The 20,988-nt window shown below is 37.6% G+C and overlaps 1 protein-coding gene across 1 annotated transcript in view; it reads right to left on the minus strand.

Moving 5' to 3' along the window:
• Window positions 1–493: 493 nt before the first annotated feature.
• Window positions 494–20,988, minus strand: part of GAD2 (glutamate decarboxylase 2) — a 40,853-nt gene continuing 20,358 nt past the window's right edge. The window contains exons 8-16 of the mRNA XM_088150003.1: window positions 19,386–19,465; window positions 16,465–16,519; window positions 14,862–14,978; window positions 12,553–12,617; window positions 8,105–8,183; window positions 7,128–7,277; window positions 3,001–3,108; window positions 1,692–1,781; window positions 494–667 (exon numbers count right to left, since the gene is read on the minus strand). Of these exons, the coding sequence (XP_088006129.1) occupies window positions 494–667; window positions 1,692–1,781; window positions 3,001–3,108; window positions 7,128–7,277; window positions 8,105–8,183; window positions 12,553–12,617; window positions 14,862–14,978; window positions 16,465–16,519; window positions 19,386–19,465 (918 nt within the window). The remainder of the gene's footprint in view (window positions 668–1,691; window positions 1,782–3,000; window positions 3,109–7,127; window positions 7,278–8,104; window positions 8,184–12,552; window positions 12,618–14,861; window positions 14,979–16,464; window positions 16,520–19,385; window positions 19,466–20,988) is intronic.

Consider the following 20,988-nt stretch of genomic DNA (forward strand, 5'->3'; position numbering starts at 1 on the left):
TGTAAAATTAGATGTATTTAAGTACATCTGAATGTTGCATGTAAATTAGAAATTCTGTTCTAATAGAGTGAAAAAAAAGATAAAAGTTTCTTAATTTTAATATGCATTTTTGCATTTTGTTTTTATGCTGCCCTACAATCTGTGGCCATTTGGGAACCATTGTACTATTGGCTATTTTTAACAAAAGGAATCACTTTTACTAATCACACTGATCTTTGGAGGATGGGATTGCGAACATATATGTATGCTTGATATGCAAAAATGCAGCCTTTTGTATACCATCTTCCTGGAAAACAGGTATTTGCAAACTCAGAGGGGAGAAAAATACTTTTTAAAAGGAGCAATGTTCTTGATTTTAAATTGTACTCTACTTTGACGCCACAATATAGAAAGAGAATCACTTTGGAACAAACTACAAATACATTCACCACAGTTTGTGACAACTTAATTGTCTACCTAGAGGTGCTTCAGAAGGATCTGGAAGATTATAGGATTATAAATCTTGCCCAAGGCGTTCTATTTCTTCAATCAGAAAATCGATGTCTTGGTGAGCTGCTGCTGGATTGGAGATAACCATGCGGAAGAAATTGACCTTGTCTCCCAGGGGCTGATAGCTGACCATAGTGGTCCCGTACTCCATCATTCGAGCTTTAATTACTGGTGCCACCTTCAAAGACATAACATGGAAAGCAAATCAATACTGTATAGTTGCTTCCTTCTGAGTCTTCTCTTGACCAAACAAAAGATGGAACTAGTGATGCACTTAGGGAAGGACTTTGGGGTGAGTGTACAGCACTATTCAACAGAATGAACAGCTCTTCAAAGTCAATAGAGCTGCTTTTTGAGGTGAATAAATTAATAGATGTTACCATGTCATGGGAACCCACCTCTGTAAAATCACTAAGTCCAGAAGACCTCCTCCCATAACAGTCTAAAATTTAGTACAAAGGTTGGCAATCTTTTAAAATCCTGGACACCATAATTCCACCTCATTTTAATAGCCTGGAGACTGCCAAGATTTCTGTGAGATTTCAGAAACTTTTGGTGGAATTTCATATGTCAGTGAAAAAAAAAACCTCATGAAGTTTCAGGATTTTCATGAGATGTCCAAGTATTTTTAGCATTTTTTTCAAGTTGGGAGGTTCAAGGACTGAGGGGCACCCAGCATCTCTGATAACCAAGTTGCTAATCTCTGCTCTAGATTGTTCTCCAAAACATGTGACTTTGCTTCAGTAACATCTAGCACAGAGGTAGGAAACCTTGTACCCTCTAGAGATTTTAACTTCAGCTCCCATTAATCCCAGCTTGATTATTCAATGGCCAGAGATGAGGAATTATAAGCCAAACATCTGTACAATAAGTACCAGGATATTGATCCTTTCAAGAAGAATTTAACCCGAATCTTCATTGTGAACTTATAAAACTCTGCCTTTGTTCTCCACTGCCACTAATGGGATGGGGAATAATGGAAATATAGTTTATTTCATTTGATAATTAGAAGCTAGCCCTATCTTCCATAAACTGTGCAGGCTGATCAATTAACCAGTAAGGGCTTCCTCTCTATTTAGAAGAGATTTGAAGACTCTGAGAGACCACCCAGATAGAGTTGGATGTCCTTAGAAATTGCATAGCAGAAATAGACATCTCTCTCTCTCTCTCTTGTTCTATTTTTTCTCTCTTTTTTTTTTTACCTTTGAAAGACGATTCATTCTTTCTTCATTATCTTCTGTATTCCGTAAACTGGGAGGCACGTACCAGAAGCAAACATTTGTGTGTTGAGGCTAATGGAAGAACAACAATGCCTTATACTTGAAAAACAGTTTAATTGCAGTGAGCACCATGTTTTCACTTTTCCCTGGGGTCACCTTTCCTATGATTGTGATCAGTTGAAGTGTTTTTCTTGTTTATTGACTTTGGTGAAGCACAATAAGAATCACTAGCATTGTAATCAATGCATCTACTAATGTTTCTTGCAACTTATGCTGGGGAAATCCTGCGTCACTCCAAGATGCTTTCTTAAGAGGGCAACATCCACGTTCAAAACACTTACTCTGGGGCACACAATTCATTATTATATAAGTGTTTGTGGTTCGCTGCCCATTACATCAGATGCATGTACTCTGTGCCATAGAACTCACTGTTGTGATCTTGCAGAAAATTAATATGGCTACCCCTCTGGAAACAGTTGGATAGAGCTACAGTATAAAAGCATTTATTTATCCATATTGCATTGATGGGCATGAAAGAAAGACTGAAATAATTTACTGCAGGATGACATTTGACTTTTTGAAAGGTAGACTCTTTCTATGAACTTCCACTGCCCTCCCTGACCACAGAGTTAGCCCACTGAGTACCTGGAGAGGCAATCATGGCATAGGGCTTGGTTATCTGAGGGACCGCCTATCTCCAATTATCTCTGTCCACCTGGCATATTCTGGAGAACCTTTCATGTATAAGTATAGTCATACTTGGATGTGACCATTAATGTTGATTCCTTGTAGTATGAAGATTAATTGACAAACATTCTCATAGTTGACAAGTACCACTATAGTACCATGCCTCTCATCTAAGTCCATCTAAATAATTTGTGCAGACTACAACTGCTGATGAATAATATTTGAGATCTATCAATAACTAAACAGTGAAGGACAGAGTGCTAGGCAAGAACTAGAGAAATCTTAGTTCACACTTCCATAAGCCACAAAACTTTAAGATTGTCACATCGTTGTCTTGTCTGTATCTTGGAGTTGTAGAGATAAAACTGAAGGATGGAATATGATGTACACTGCCTTGAACTTCTGAAGGGGTCTTAATTTGTCAAATAATTAACAAGCAAACATTAATATATTGATAGAAAATCTCCAACACGACAATTTTATGTATGATTACTTGGAAGACAGTCCATTGATTCATTCTCACAGATCACTGTACCTGTATACTGTACAGTATACTGTACACCCAAAACTGTATCTGCTATTCAGATCTACAATAAAAACATACCTTTCCATCAAACACCATTTCATAGCCTTCTCTGTTCTTAATTTTGTTATATAAGTATTCTGCAAGTTCCAAGCATTTGTCAATATGTGCTTCAAATCCTATAGTGCCCTGTAGAATAAAAGAAAGAAAAAAATAGCATAATAGGTATACAAGCCACACCATTTTTTAAAAAACTGTTTTGGTTGATGCATTAAAATGCAAAGTATAAGCCCAAAAGAAACTTGAGGTTAAATGTGTCACTACATGTTACATCTGCTGTTTAAAACTTAACAGTAGCCACAGGGGAAACTCAATTATGTTGCTATCAAAGCGTGTGAAATGGAGATATTTAACTCTTTCTTCCCCAATTATGATCCCATTATTATTATTACAAAAGAAATTCCTAGTGCTATCAATAAAATTTCTTACTACCTTAAAATTAATATCAACTTATGGTTGTATTTTCTTCAGGGTTGTTGTGGGAAGAATAAAGTTAATCCTGATTCATCTCTATTATAAATCTGACAACTATTTTTAATTCCTTTGAACAATTGTTTCGCTGAACAATAAGAACAAAGCTAAGTGATCATGGGAAAGTTGTAATTATGCATTATTTGTCCAAGATGCTCTTCTACAATGTGCCATATGTACTGGAGGTCTTACATTCCTGTCTTTATCATTTCTATAGCTCTTTCTCCAATCTAGTTTCCAGTAGTTGTGTGACATTACAATTATCATGGCAATAAGTTCATTACATCTGGACATCCCCAGTTTAGAAAAGGCTGCCGTGGTTGATGAAGGAGTAGCAGACTTGCTCCTAAATTACATCTCTCTTCCCTAGATAGCATGTCCTGTATGCCATAATTAAGCATACTTGGAGCCAACATATGAAATAGAGCTTTTGAAAAGACATTCCCTTTGAATCCAGCTAGTGGACAATATCTCTTAAAAGGCAAATGCCATTCGCACATTTTTTAAAATGCTGAATATATTGATATCTTTTTATTTATTATGTAGTAAGACTTTAAAAGTTGTATTATTAAGAGTTTCTAGAATACCCTGCACAGAATATTAATTAGCATTCTTTATATATATATATAAATATTTCAGAATGTATGTGTGTGTACACACACACACACACATACATACATACATATACATACTTGCTTTCTAGGGCTGCGAAAGACTGACTGGCCCGAGGTCACCCAGCTGGCTTCATACCTAAGGTGGGACTAGAACTCATGGTCTTCCATTTCCTAGCCTGTTGCCTTAACCGTTAGAATATGCTATAAAAAGTCACAAGTACTTTTCATAAGCATATACAGGTGGTCTTTGTTTAACAACTGCTTGTTCAGTGACTCTTTGAACTTGCATTGGTGCTGAACGAGTGGTAGTTACTAGTGGTCCTCGTACTTACACCAGTCACAGCATCCCCACGGTCATGTGACTCCAGTCCAGGTGCTCAGTGCCTGATCACAATTACAACATCACAGTGTCATGTGATTGCCATTTGCAACCTTTTTTGCTGGCTTCTGACAAGCAAAGTGAATGGAGAAGCTAGCGGTAGGTCACAAATGGTGACCATGTAATGTCCTCGCTTACAACCCATGGTGATTTGCTTAATGATGACAACTGGAAGTGCTGAAATTTCCATCACTAAGCAGTGCGGTCACATGACATTGTGCTTTATGACCGCATTGCTTAGCAACAGAAATTCCGGTCCCAGTTTCCATCGTTAAGTGTTACCTGTATATGCAAAACCTATTTTGGACAAACTGGACCACATTGTATTTGTATAGAAAAGGAATGAGTAAATCATTGTGTCATTGGAAATGCAATGAGAATAATGCTTAATTAAAGCATTAATTTTTGTGGTGCCCTAAAATTATTATATTCTGGGAAAAAATAATTAGACATATTAATCTGACTTTGAGACATGGTTTATTCTTTTGAACTACATACTTATCGCATGGAAACTGACAGCTCGACAACATAAATGGATACTCCCAATCCGTCCTATTATTAAGAAACTTGTTCTTCAACCTTTGAAAGATACATTTATGGCCCCAGTTGCTCAGTGAATTGAAGACCTGATGTTATGTGTGACAATTGTTTACAAACGTGGATTACAATGATACAAAATATAAAAATGATTTTGGAAACTATTGTGTAAAAATGTATACATCCAAATACATACGTGTATGAGAAGCCCTCATATACATAATTTTTGTGGTGCTTTCCTTTCCCTTTTTTATTGATTTCTTTTTGGTTCTGTTTCTCTTCTGTTTGATTAAGTTAATAAAGGCAAATAAAACATAAATAATAAATAAAGCTGAAGACAGAGCTTTTCTAGACAGCTTTAAGGGCCCGATGCCCTGTACCATGTTGGGACTTTTATCGGATCTACTGTATGGCTATGTTTTCATACATTATTGTATTTTCTTACTGAGTCTTTTGATTGCAGTGGGATATACATTTGAGTAATAAATAAATAATATAATATAAAGAAATAAAGGAGAGGAAATGCTACACTTTATTTCACTGAGTGCTGGAAGCTGGTGATTGGCAAGCTTGATCCCAGGACAGTGAGCGCTGATTGACTTGTCTTCTCTGAGTTCAGCTTTTGGTACCTCAGGCTGAACAATGAGGGGCTGAAGGTGCTTTCACCAGCACATAGGTGACAACATGCTGAATTGCCTTTGTTAAGTAACTTTGGGGTGGGTTTAACATGTGTTGGGAGTGATTTGCAGATGGAATAGACAGCAGTGGAGCAAAGCTCACTATAACAAAGGTTACTTATTTATTTATTGCTGTTTACTCTGATGAATCTATTTTTTAGGGAAACCATGCCAGAAAAATTGGAATCATTTTGCAGGAATAATTTATTTGGCAACCCCTTTTCAAACTGCCAAAGTGGTAGTCCTTTGAGATTTCTCCCAAATATGCCCCAGAAAAGAACAGATTTTTAATTAGTTTCTCCACATCAATAATATGCCTATTCCTAATTGCTGCCTAAAGTGGAAGCACGTGTTCTCATCACAGTTTTGCCACATCTAGTTTTAAGAGTTCCTACAACAAAATCCTTTCTGTTTCCCAAAAGCTTTTAGCTTGATTGCATTAAAGTGTCATAATTACGCTGCCAACTAGCAAGAGCTGGGTGACAGCCACAATTGCATGACATCAAGGGATCTAAGCTTGAAAGTGACACCCAATTTCTTCTTGGTGAAATGTGAATGTATTAGTATTATTGTTTGTTTGTTATTCCCAATATTCTGCTTTTATCTCTTTCTCACAGAAGTCTTATGCAAGAGATTGCTCAAGTTTACCTCCAAGCTGCAGTGCAGAAAGACTAGGAAGGGTTGCCTAGCAACCAACATGCAAGTTCGACTTGTCCAAAGCACAATGGAGATTGAAGCAAAAATGTCGCCTTCACCAAAAAAATTTTTTAAAAAAATCACATGTTGGTAGGATAAGGGAAGGAGTAGGCAGAATGGCAACATCAGAACAGGAATGGTTGAAAATTTAAATAGGAATCAGTAGGAGCATTGGAGTGATCATGATCTGTAGCAAGGACTCAGTATTTTAGTAGCATGGGTGATGGGCAGGGTGATAATATGACATACATGACATACATGTAGGAAGACCTGCAATTTTCTCTTCCCCCCAATAACACCTTTTGGCAATTTCTTTCCCATTACTTCTATTTTAGAAGGTACGCTAGAATTGTTGTGTGTTTCCTGTTTTGACATTGCAAAGCTCTTTAAATATTCATGAATGTGGGTACCTTTTTGATCAAATACTTAAATGCATACAATTAATTCTTTGTTAATTTTAATTACATTAATTTAAATTTAAATTTTTAATTGAGCTTATTTGGTCAATTCCATTAGATGTAAAAAAAAACAACCCTTTTAAACACCACCTCTCCTACACATACAGCTGTATGTATTATGTTCTCGGTGTAGTGTGCCTACAAAAAGTAGCATCATCGGTGTAGCTCCTGGGTAACAAAGGCTCCACTGTAGATCATTCCAAGGAAATTAACACACCTGGTCTTATCTCTGAAGTTCAACATTTTTCCTTATTGCATTTTTGAGATCTCTCATTTGTACTACTCCTAACCCCCCAAACATCATATAAATGCTTACCTTTGCCCGCCACATCAGCCATAGCTTGAAGACGTCAACGTGGCGCCCACATTGCAATGCCTTGTCTCCAGTGTCATAAGAGAGATCATAGTGCTTATCTTGTTGGAAGAGGTAAGAAGCATGCATTTGATTACAGCTTTGCATCAGTCCCTTAAAAAGAAGTAGACATACTCTGTAGAGTTCTGGTTCTTGCATCTTAAAAAGTTACTTATTGTGTTGGAAAAGGTGCAGAAAAGAGCAGGCAAAATGATCAAGGAGCTGGAAGAACTCTCACAGGGTTTGGAAATTTTAGTTTACGAATAAGGCAAGTACAGGGGTCATGTCAAAAGTGTATAAAATTATGCAAAATCTGGAGAGAGGGATAATTTCTCCTTAATATCAACACCTGGGGGATCATCCAATGAAGACAGGCATGAATGTATATATGTATGGTCTCCAGTCTAGAGAATCTAAGGAGGAGCGTGTTATTGCACTCCTGATTTACTTGTGGGTTTCCCACTGGCATCTATTGTGGAAATAGACTTCTGGGCCTTTATCAATTCCACACAATAATTCTTATATTCTTGTGTTGTCTATTCTAAACAGAGTCAGGATCAGATTTACTATAAAGCAGCTTACTATTCTTTTTTGAGCAAACAGGATTTAAACACATCCCTTTTTCCTACTGGGCAGCTACTATGGAGCTTATTCTAATTCTGGGTCAAAAAGTGATTGGACTTTTTTTTAGTTTCAGATATTACCTTCATCACAAATCTGTGTATCTGCTATGTCGCAATGATGAAGAACCATCATATGAAAAGGCAAACGTTTGAAGGCAACAAGAGATCATTCAAAGTTTCAGAGCAGTGTTTCTCAACCTTGACCATTTTAAGATGTGAAGACTTCAACTCCCAGAATTCCCCAGCCAGCCATCTTAAAGTTGAAGTCCATACATCTTAAACTTGTCAAGGTTGAGAAACATTGTTTTAGAGGCTTACCTCTTCTCGAACAAGCAGGGCAGAGCACTGCAGAGGGACCCCCATCATTTTGTGTGGATTCCATGTCACGGAATTTGCTCTGGAACAGAAATCAAACTTTAAAAGGAAGTGAAATGATCAAGGACTGCAATCTCAAAGGCTCAAATACAAAAGAGAATATAAAATGTAATAAGGATTTTTGTAGGGCCAAAGCAATAAGACTGAAAATAAGATAAGCATTTTTTTTTAAAAAAACAAAAAACAAAAGGTAGATAACATAAGTATTTGATGTCACCATCAGGCCTCAGTTCAACTGAATTGGATTTGCACAGACCATATTTTCTGGTATTTAACACAAAAATTAGGGACTTTGTTTTGGAATCTTAGCCAACTATTGCACTAAGAAAATAAGACTTCCCCATTACAGGTAGTCCTTGCTTAATGACTATTCATTTAACAACAATTCAAAGTTATGACGGCCTTGGAAAAAGTGCTTTACAACCTGTACTCGTGCTTACGACCATCACAAACCATCTCACCCCCCACAGTCCCGTGATCATGATTTGTGACTTTTTACAATGGTCATAAAGTGAATCACATGGTTGTTAAGTGAATCATGTGGTTGTTAAGCAAATTCCATCAAAAACGTCTATTGGGGAAGTTGGATTCACTTTACAACCACGTGATTTACTTTACGGCTGTCATAAAAAATGGTTGTAAAATTGAGTCTGGTTACATGGTGACTCACTTAATGACTGCCCCACTTAATGACCAGTTTTCCAGTCCCTATTGTGGTTATTAAGCAAGGACTATCTGTATGTGAAACCAGAATATTAATATCATTTATGTATAGCACTTTTCATTTTCCATAATGTATTTATTTTACATATCACATTTATATAGCTGCCCATCTCACACAAAGTAACTCTGGGTGGCGTGCAATAATGTATGCCTTCTGATTCATCTTCCACAAATTTTTGGAGGTAATTATTAATTTTGTTTAACAGGAATAAAACTAAGGTTGATAAAACAAGTTGCTACAGTACAATATTTTGGTTTTTGGTTTCACAGATGAGCAGAGAATATATTCCAATTCCACATCCACATCTTCTGTTTTCTTGAGGAGGGAAGTATTTCTGATGACATTTTATATTTGTGTTTCACATTAGTTCTGGAAGGTGGATGAATATTAAATCATTAAGATGTGTGATAATGAATATATACTTTTTGTCTTAGCTTCAATAAGAAGTTTAAAATGGAGTCCCACCAGTAAGAGCTGAAATATGTGCAGTTACTGATTTACATGTTACTTCCCATCATACATCATGGTTTCCTGCTATATAAATATAGAGAGTTTCAAACTTGCCTGTATCCCCTTTTCCCTTGAGAAAATAGATTAGAACCTTCCACTTCTGATTTTAAAGACTGAATTCCCCAATGTCTAAACATGGAGTACTGGACTTTGTTAAATTATGGTTGGTTAGAATTAGCTAGGATCTGAAAGTTTGGCTTGATTGGCTTAAACCAAACCATATGCCTCCAATATCTTCATTAACATGCAGAAGGAGGAGGAAAGCAAGAACCCAGGATCATCTGAAGGCTGTTCATATGCTCCTATATTAGGAAATAGTATGACTGTTATACAGCAAGGTTCCTCAACCTTGGCAGCTTTAAGACAGGTGGACTTCAACTCCCAGAATTCCCCAGCCAGCCTGGAAGTTGAAGTTCACCAGTCTTAAAGTTGCCAAGGTTGAGGAACCCTGTTATATAGAATAACTGATTACACACATTAGAGTAAGCTATAATGTGGTTTGCCCATATGTGGTTTAGCACATTGAGTAAATGCAGCCAATAGTGTTTCAAGCCATAGTTTATGGCTTAAACTATAAATTCAGACAGTTGTAGTTTATCTTGTAAACCATAGTGAAGCAAAACATGCAGTCAACATATTAAACAATATCATTGAAGAATGTCTTGGAAGGATTGGAAGTGTGAATTCAGTGCCACTGACTCTTCAGCAGTTCATGAACCACTAACTGCAAGGGAGCAATAGGGTATAAGTAGTGTATTAAGGATTTACTCTATGTTCTGTCTTTGTTACTTTGCCTGGTCTTTGTCTAAGAGATTGCTAAACTCAGAATCACTTTCTTCTCTCTGAGTCTCCTTCTGGTAGGATGCATTTGGGTGGTAGGCTTTTCTTAGAAAGCCAGTTAGTGTAGTGGTTAAGGCACCAGACTAGAACCTGGGAGACTGTGAGTTCTAGTCCAGCCTTAGGCATGAAGCCAGCTGAGTGACCTTGGGCCAGTCTCTCTCTCTCTCATCTCTAGGAAGAAGGCAATGGCAAACACTTCCCATCTTGCCAAAAAAACTGCAGGGACTTGTCCAGGAAGTCACCAGGAGTCAACCCTGACTCAAAGGGACCCTACCGGGAAGGAAGGAAGGAAGGAAGGAAGGAAGGAAGGAAGGAAGGAAGGAAGGAAGGAAGGAAGGAAGGAGTGTTTTCCTTTAAAAAAATTCCCTTTCTTTTGTAGTTCCAACACCTGCTTTGCTAATTATTGCTCAGATCAGATTCCTGCTCTCAGGACTGCTCACACAGACACACTGAAATGCTTCTTCCTCCAAGAGGAAGGGATAATGGCTTTCTCTACAAGTAACATATTGTTGGCTTATAGCTTTCAAAAGATAATACATGCCTATAACACTGTTTTTCCATACATCTTTCCAAAAGAATCATATAACTATAATAATAGTTGGGGAGAGGGGGGAAAGCAAAGAAGGTAAAGCTGAAATTCTGTATACATTTCTGAATATTCACAAGGATCATTGGACTACATATCTAATTGATAAAATCCAGGTTTTACAGCAACATGAACATACAGAAATCACAATTATTTCTCAAAAAATGGTAAATTAAAGGATAAAACATCTATAATAAATTTAAAAGGAAAACCTGAAGGTGCAATGTACACCTCATAAGGAAACAAAAGGGGAGCATTTAATTAATCTGTATGTCAATTTAAATTTTACATTGTCATCATATTTTACTTTGAGTTGCAGTTTTGGTCTTGTGAACTAGCCTTTTGGATAAAAAGGCTGCTTAGAAGTCTTTAAATGAATAATACAATTTTCCTGTAAATATAAATCCTGAAACAAAAAAGAAAAAAGCAGGAAGTATTGAAACAGGAAGTTCTTATATACTTTGCATCCTTAGACATTAAGTAAAGACAGAGGCATCACCAGAAAACTCTTAATTCTGAACACTTTGTATGCATTTCCAGCACATCTGATCTCCACAGCTGAGACATGCAAGCTGATCATAGTAGTATAATACTAATCTTTGCCACTCCACGCATTTGAAAGGAACCTGAACAGAACCAGAGCAGTCTGAACACATAAATGATATAGATTTTCATGAAACAACCTGTGTGTGTCTGTGTATGTGTTTTAAGCAAAATTCAGGTCCTCTGTCACCTAAATGTGAATTTGCTCCTTTCCTGCACATTCTTTCATTTCACTTCCATATGAACTTCAGTGTTAAAAAGCCCCAAACCCTTCTTTTTTATGAAAAAGAATGAATAGGTAAAGGGACAATGATATAAAGTAAAACTGTACAAGGGTTTTTTATGTTATATAAGCAGGTGTGGCGGTGGGAGAGGTTAAGAACTCACAAGATGGAGGCCACAATCATGCAATCAAAGCCCCGCCCCTTTCATCAGTATTGCACATTTGATGCATATAAAATGGGAAAGGGCTTTGATCTCGACTGCCCACCATCTGGACTTTTTTTTTTTTTTAACACCTCCTGCAGATGCCCCTTTATGTAAGCATTTTAGACCAGACTTCCCTGGTCTCAAGACTTCAGGGGTCTTAGTTCTTACCTAGCATGAGCAAAAGCCATATTAGATGGAAATTATGAGAATTAATGTTCAAAAAGTTGGAGAACAATAGAAGTGAATATGTGTAGCTCCGGGTTGAACTGTGGAGTCCTTGGAGTTCTCTGAGCTTGGTTGTTTTCTTGCAAACATTTCATTACCCAGCTAGGTAACATCTTCAGTGCTAAAATGGGATGGGGTTTGCTCTCTATTTATATACTGTGGCGTGGCCTGCCAGTGTTGAGGGGTGGGTGGGTTTTGTTTTGTTCTATTTCTCCCCCTCTCTGGTAGTTCCACACCCCCACCAACACTGGCAGGGCATGCCACAGTATATAAACAGAGAGCAAACCCCATTCCATTTTAGCACTGAAGATGTTACCTAGCTGGGTAATGAAACTTTTGCAAGAAAACAACCAAGCTCAGAGAACCCCAAGGACTCCAAAGTTGGAGAACCACTACTAGAAAAAACTTTCCCTAGACAATTATTTCAAACATGAACTAAATTTGTTTGGTTTTCACCAAATTTGAGTTGCAGGAACTTTACTGGTGTCACAGTAATGTGTGGGAAGTTTATAATAATATTGTTATAAGCCATACCTTTCAACACCATTTAATTTCCATTTATGTTTTCTTGACATCAGCAGCCCACCACCCCAGGCTCCCTGGAAAAAGAAGATTATAACTATTAGTTCTATTAAATAATAATAATGATTTCCGAAAACTTATATTTAAATATGTGAATCACTTATTATCAGCTTTTTGCTTATTTCGGGAAGCAATTAAACTACAGAAAGGAAATTGCCAAAGGTAGATTTTGATCAGTTTTCCAATAATACTGCTATAATTTGCAGCATATGTTCTGGCGTTGAAACTAGTTTCGATGCCTTTTAAAACAATGCTCATAAATCTTTCAGCACAAAGATCTTCCTCTTATGTATTGTTAAGTGCCATTGTGCATATAGATGAAGTTGTATTTTTAAAAAAGATAAGTTTGTGGAGGATTGATTTATCTATCACTGTTAAGCATGAAGTCTAAGCAAAACATCAGAATACTGAGGCAGTAGTGAAACTCGAAAAATTAGAATATCGTGCAAATGTTCATTTATGTCAGTATGGCAACTCAAAAGGTGAAACCAATATATGAGATAGACGCATTACATGCAAAGCGAGATATGTCAAGCCTTACTTTGGTATAATTGGGATGATTATGGCGTACAGCTTATGAAAACCCCAAATTCACAATCTCAGAAAATTAGAATATTACATGACATCAATAACACAAGGATTGGAAATAGAACAATATCGGACCTCTGCAAAGTATAAGCATGCATATGTACTCAGTACTTGGTTTGGGCCCCTTTTGCAGCAATGACTGCCGCAATGCGGCGTGGCATGGATGCTATCAGCCTGTGGCACTGCTGAGGTGTTATGGAAGACCGGGATGGTTCAATAGCGGCCTTCAGCTCCGCTGCATTGTTCGGTCTCATGTCCCTCATCTTTCTCTTGGCAATGCCCCATAGATTCTCTATGGGGTTCAGGTCAGGCGAGTTTGCTGGCCAATCAAGCACAGTAATCTCATGGTCATTGAACCAGGTTTTGGTACTTTTGGCAGTGTGGGCAGGTGCCAAGTCCTGCTGGAAAATGAAGTCAGCGTCCCCATAAAGCTCGTCTGCGGAAGGAAGCATGAAGTGCTCCAAAACCACCTGGTAGACGGCTGCGTTGACCCTGGACTTAATGAAGCACAGTGGACCAGCACCAGCAGATGACATGGCTCCCCAGATCAACACAGACTGTGGAAACTTCACACTGGACTTCAAGCATCATGCATTGTGTGCCTCTCCATTCTTCCTCCAGACTCTGGGTCCTTGGTTCCCAAATGAGGTGCAAAAGTTGCTCTCATCAGAAAAGAGGACTTTGGACCACTGGGCAACAGACCAGTTCTTTTTTTCTGTAGCCCAGGTAAGACGCTTCTGCCGTTGTTTGTTGTTCAGGAGCGGCTTAACAAGAGGAATACGGCATTTGAAGCCCATGTCCAGGATCCGTCTGTGTGTGGTGGCTCTTGATGCATTAACTCCAGCCTCAGTCCACTCCTTGTGAAAGTCCCCAACACTTTTGAATGGCCTTTTCCTGACAGTCCTCTCCAGGCTGCGGTCATCCCTGCTGCTGGTGCACCTTTTTCTACCACACTTTTCCCTCCCACACAACCTTCTATTGATGTGCTTTGATACAGCACTTTGGGAACATCCAACTTCTTTTGCAATTACCTTTGGGGGCTTTCCCTCCTTATGGAGGGTGTCAGTGATGGTTTTCTGCACAACTGCCAGGTCAGGAACCTTTCCCATGCTTGTGATTCCTACTGAACCAGCCTGAGAGACCATTAAAGGCTCAGGAACCCTTTGCAGGTGTTATGGATTCATTAGCTGATTAGAGTGGGACATTTTGAGCCTAGAATATTGAACCTTTTCACACTATTCTAATTTTCTGAGATTGTGAATTTGGGGTTTTCATAAGCTGTACGCCATAATCATCCCAATTATACCAAAGTAAGGCTTGGCATATCTCGCTTTGCATGTAATGCGTCTATCTCATATACTGGTTTCACCTTTTGAGTTGCCATACTGACATAAATGAACATTTGCACGATATTCTAATTTTTCGAGTTTCGCCTATATCTTTGCGTATCAAATGACAGAGGCAATAAACAGAAGAGGTTCACCATCTTTAGGGCCTTTCTTTTATCTTTGAGAAACAGAAATCCTTTGAATGTTCTGAAGACTCTATTAAGACATTTATTTTCACAGGAAGGAGCACAGTCTGGGCGCAGTTAAATCCTTTGCCTTTTCATTAGCATACATACATACTCAGTACTGTAATTGCAATCCACTGCTGGAAGATTTCATACTCACATCCACGTGCATCCAGATCTTGTACTTCTTGCAAATATCTGCAATAGCTATCAGCGGATCAAAAGCCCCATATACGGTAGTTCCTGCCGTGGCACTTACTAAAAAAGGAACAAATCCCTACAGGAAAATAAAAACCTGTTTCAGTAGAGATTAATTTCCTCTTCTCTGGCAATGCATAAGAGACCACCTTATGTTATGAGGCAGCCAAGAGATTACTTAACTATTATTGTACTTTATTTGTCATGGCATTGCCTTTTCCAGCAGTAGGGGACAGCAAACTGCCAAAATGATTCAGTCTTGTTTGCCTAAAACATTCTGTGGGTACATAATAGAGTGTTGGAGGTGCAATCTTAAACTCTCACAGCATTTGGCAGAACCTAATGTAAATGTCTTCAGCCTCCTTGCACATTTCATCTTAACACTGTCAGCATTTCCTCACTGGGGATCTTTTCAGTAACTCAGCTCTTGCTGTATGGACATAACGTTGTGTCAAAATAGCAACATGATGCTCTAATTCTTAGTGCTGCCTTATCAGATTAACAGAATGTATTGTCCTCTGTGGTTGGAGGAGAAAATGTTTTGAGGATGCCGATTGGCCGATAAAATGCTATAGATAGAGGCATTACCTGTGAAAATCTACCAGGGACCAGTGGTTGGTCACATGAAACCTCCTTTTAAAAAGGATGAAAGGAAATTCAGTAAAGTTCATGCAGGCTGATTGTGATTAGGCAAAAAAACTGGATATTTTATAGAAGTGATGAGACTTTAACATGCAGACTAGGGGCAAGGTATGGCCGGCACTGTGATCAGTGGGGAACCTAGGGTGCCAGGGAGGGGAAAAATGTCAAAAACAGCAGCCATAACCATGTCTTTGAAGCACCACTCTTTTTTACATGCATTGTGACACATGGAGTTTTGATTGCATAGTTGTGGCTTCCGTCTTGACATTTTTGAAACAACATACATACACACGCACACACCCATGGAGACTCCTGACTTCCTCCCCATTTTTCTCCAACCCCATTTCATTTACTCTAGCCTCATAAAGACCTCTGAAGAATTCAAATGTTGGCACATTATTCTGGGACATTTGGGGCTGTCTAATAAAAGTTAGTGCCTTAATATGGATTTTGAAGGTATTTTGTGCTTTATTTGTGTCTTTGGTTTTGCATAACTTGGAAAAGACCAGATCTAAATATCCAGCACCAAGATCCTACACTAAAGGAAAACTATTTTAGAACGCAGGTTGGGATTTCATTCTCTGAGGGAACATCTCCAATATATTGGAAACCTTTTTTTTCCTCTTTCGGATAATCTCTTCCCTTTCTCACAATTTTATGGCAGTTAAACTTTAAAAAGTTGATTAAGTATCCATATGCACACAAAAGAGCTATATTTAATTTGTTATATTTATCTAGCTCATGACAGAGCCTTTTTTTTAAGCAAGAATAATCCAGAGAGCCAGATCCATCATCCTTAGATGGCCATGATGAGAGTTTTAATCCAGCATATTGGTGAAGACTGAGATATAGCATGAGAAAAGTTATGTAGTTGGAATATCTGAATGGCATTAAATAGAAACTTTAGGTAGGAACTAACTTGCCTTTTGCTTTGCCTCAACAATTCTCCTTTCAAGATCTGATGGAATCATTTTTCCCCTGGAATGAAGAATTAAAATATAATGAATATGGATATAATCACACTAACGACAAAGTGTTATTCAAGTGTCTTATCTGAGATAAGCTATTATTTATGAGAAATTCTCTTTTGCCACTTACAAACTGTCAGAAACATAAGCTTATCTGCCAGCTTATAAAGCAACACAGTCAATATTTACACAGCACAGTTAACCTAATTACAGAATTAACTAATTTCCTGAGTTCACACAGTATGTTGAAGAATATCCTAAAATGGCTCAGTTTGCACAATACATGATCCCATACAAAATTAATCAAGGTTAACACTAAGCAAGCTTTGCATATTGTGCAAATGCACATGATACGTTTTTACCTGACATAGTTAAACAAATTGTATAATATGTTGTGTTAACATGTTGGCTAAACATCTTGTGCTTATTACTTGCCTGAATTGCAATTGACTGATAACTAGGTTTGAAGTAAAATCTGGTTGTCATTCATGCAAATATATACTCTTGTTTGGGGGTACTCTAATTTTACCAGTGGTGGTTGGGTGGGGAATATCAAAGGGTAGTATATGGAGCTCAGATTTATGAAATGATGAATTTTTTCACTGTTCATTTGGCTTTTAAGTTCTTTGTCAAGCATATGAGTCTAAAAGGTACTTGATAAACCCTGGAAGTTTGAATATTGAATTAAAAAAACTTGCAGGCCACAGTATACATAGTTGCTGAGCTGGTACAGTCACTGTAACATGAAACATATTCATATTGACTGCTATAATCAGCTTGGCAGGGGCGGAGAGAGGGAATAAAGATTTTAATAGAATCTGAGCTAGACATTCAGATGAAGCAAATTACACAGCTTCCAAGCACTGTACCACTGTAGGATGCAGAGAAATGGAATTTTCAACATAAGGAAAGTGTGTGTGTGTGTGTGTATTTGAATGTTAATTGCATAAGAAAGAGAGATCAGTATCTTGGACCACACATTAGACAAACATGCTGTTGGGATCCTTATATTAAAACAATATATTTCCTATGTGGTCAGAATCCAAAAATTACATATAATACGGCCCTTTATTTGAACAAAACAGTACAACTGATGATTGTGGATCTGATTGGGGCAAATTATAGGGGTGACACAGAAATATGATTTACATTTTCTTTTACTTATGTCTTTTACTCTGTTTTTTAACATATGGTCTTATTACTGTTCTGTATTTCATATTTTGCATTCTGATATGGCCTAATGGCTAATCAATAAAGTATTTTTAAAAATCCACTAATTGCTTAAACCAACGTACTTAATCTTCCAATCAGTTCTTTGAGCTCATGTATTTGTAATTTTATTTAATTAAAAGATTGCACCATTTTAAATACTGTATATAGCAAGTTGAGTAGAAAGCCATAAGCCATTTTATGTAACAGTATATCAGCTCTGGTGTTTTAAACTGAATATTATTTTTATGAAAGTAACATTACAACGGCTGCTTTCTCAGACTATTAAATAGACTGTCCATTATACTGGCTTATCTGAAGATTGTTATCTCCTTATAGAATATAATAATAATACCATCATGTCACTTACAGAACTTTCCGAAGTTAAGGAAAAAACCATATAAAGAATTAGATCTAGATAAGCCATGCTTAGGCCAGGCATGGAAATCAATGGTTCTGAACTGAATTTTAACTGAATTCCTCTGATTTCAGGGAATCTGTCCCAGACATGAAAAGTCTGGATTTAATTCCCCAGCAGTATCCTTGGGAAGAGTCAAGAGAGACATGACTTTTCGTAAGTGCTCTGACCACTGCTGCGATCACCATCTTGATTTTCTTGATCCCTTCCCTGCAGACAACACTGCCACCTCCACTCTACTCTTCCAGTATATTATCTCAAAATAATTTAGTGGCCATGTTAACCATTGGAATAACACGCTTTTACAAAAATCATACTTAAAATAACTGTTTAGTAAAGAAGAAAACAGCAGTTGGAGGCATTGCTGTTCTTCTTGATATCTATAGATTGACTGCTTCTTTGTATGTTTTGCTTACTATATTTTTATAGTTGTCCCATAACCCATGTTCTCTGGGTATCTTATAAACAACACAATATAAACAAGAAGTACTGTTAAACCTGAATCACAATTAAATTATGGTCTCTGAACTGAGACACTCAGACTAAAAGAAATGGTATCAAAATAGCCTATAAAATTAGCACCAAGATATCCCTCTCTGGGAAGATTTTCCACAACTGAGTTGCTACTACCTGAAAAACCTTCTCCCCCATATGTAAGGAGAGTTAAGTCACCTTATTTGCCCAGGGCACTAACAACAGTTCCCTGAAGGCTTGGTAGGTGCAAAGGGATGACAGCGGGTTTTCCGGTATTCAAGCTTTAAGAATTACAAAAACACATGCAGATTATTCATGAGCAGGGGCTGTGGGTAACTGAATTCACAGTACTGGCAACAATTCCTACCTTAAACCACTTTCAGTGGCCATAAGAAGTGCAACAGGACATTAGATCAAATACAGGAAAGTGCCATTTTATAATGACAAGTAAATATGGCAATTTAAATATTTCTAAGCCAACTTTCTGGGCAAACGTTCATCCCAAGGCAGCTTATTCAAAAGAAAAAAAATCTGCAGTATTCAAAAACAGGTTGCTTCCTTTTTAAAATATATCTATTGTACCCATAAATGAAACAATTAATAGAAAATTGCCAACTTCTTACAAAAGGGTAAACTCTTACGAGATTTTGGCAATCCCACATAAGAATGCTGAAATTGCATGAAATCTCTCAGGATAATTTGTTTGATTTGTGTTATGAGTGTAGAGCAGCCTGAAAATGGTGCTGACCTTTGACTAAATTAAAGTTCTGCTTACCTTTCATCACACCTGATCAAAATCACACTGTCAGTACCAATTCCTAAGGCTGCTGCTCCCTTCTTCACTGAAAAATGACTCTGAAAAAGTACATGGGTTATTTTGTACATGGAAATAATGTGCCAATATATTTCTCCTGTGAAAATAATGATCTTGCATTTGTTTTCTTTGCAAACTTACGAAATGTTGGGGGTAATTCTTTCAGGGATTTGTAAATGAATGCAAAATGCAGTCTCACCTGGAAGACCTTAAAGCATTATGATAGAAGCTTTCATGGACTACTGTCCATTTCATCAGATGCATAAAGTGTTGTCCTGAGCTACAGAACAAGCCTAGTCAAGTAGTGGAATCGTAAGTGAACTGCAGAAGATACAGTAAGGACAGCAGTTGTTGACAGCACAAACCTTGGGCAGTGGGTAAGCTGAATTCTATTATTTTGTTTCCCTTTGGCCTCACTATTTACAATTCTTCCTCAACCAAATATATATTAATCTGAAACAGTCTTATCAGGAGAAATTGGGGAAATTTAGTCTTTGGCCTTGAAAATTTGAGAAAGTATGTGGTAGCCCCACTCAAATTCCTGAAAATGGAGGTGGTCACAGATAAGAAGGCTGTGGCCCATCCTCTGTTGTCTCAGACTGACACTGTAATACTTTCTGAATACGTCTTTATCTTGCAGACCTACTGTGGTACAGCAACCAAACATCTTAACAATCAATGGCCAATTTTTTGATAGCCATGAGCCATATTTAAAATTTCTAGGTTCCAAGAAACACTGCATGGTCTATTTTTTGCATTTTTTTTCTGAATTGCTTAGATGGGATTGGAGCTTTCTTCTTCTTTTCATTATGTTAAATGTATTTTAGAGTTTATATTACAATTTTCATGTGTTTCCTGACCCAAAACTGTACAGCCAAAATTGACGTGCCTGATTAGGAACTTGGGGCTGCATCAATGGGCTTTAGGGATTGCATGTGGCTCTGGATGCGGGGTGTCAACCCCTAATCTAAAATGGGGAAAACATTTAGATCTCTGTCCTTTGTGAATAAATCAAAGAGGACCTTGAGCAACCACGTATTGGTGTGTCAGTCCTATAGCTGCACCCTGGCTGGATTCACATAGTATTTTGATTGGGTTAAGAAAACACAATTGCTCTGTCCACATAACATGCTAAGCCCAAACAAATAAATTATATAGCAGCTTAATGGATAGTATGGTTCCCCTAACACGCTGACCCTCAAACTATCCAACTCCAAGATGACCATGGTGTTCAAACCCAGGCCCTGAGTTACCTAGCACAATTGTTTAGAAAATTGCTGACTTGATGTAGACAAAGAGTATTGAATTCTAAGTCTTCTTGTTTATGCCAATCATATTGCTACAATTGTCCTCACAATGGATTTCACAGAAGTGATATTCAATTGACCTAATCAGCATTAGGCACCTTGGGCGTTATGAAGCCCCTGAAACCCCTTTCTCATGACCCTCAGATCATCTCTGACCACCACTGTTGAAAATTGGTGGCATGGAGAAGAGAATCATACAGAAACTGTAGTCTAAGCCCTGCAAAAAATTCAGAAAAGAAAAAGAAAATCCTGAAATT

This window comes from Python bivittatus, unplaced genomic scaffold (genome assembly GCF_059951505.1).
Source record: "Python bivittatus isolate LINGU-HERP-01145 unplaced genomic scaffold, Pbiv_v1 ctg000610_np1212, whole genome shotgun sequence".
Classification (NCBI taxonomy): Eukaryota; Metazoa; Chordata; class Lepidosauria; order Squamata; family Pythonidae; genus Python; species Python bivittatus.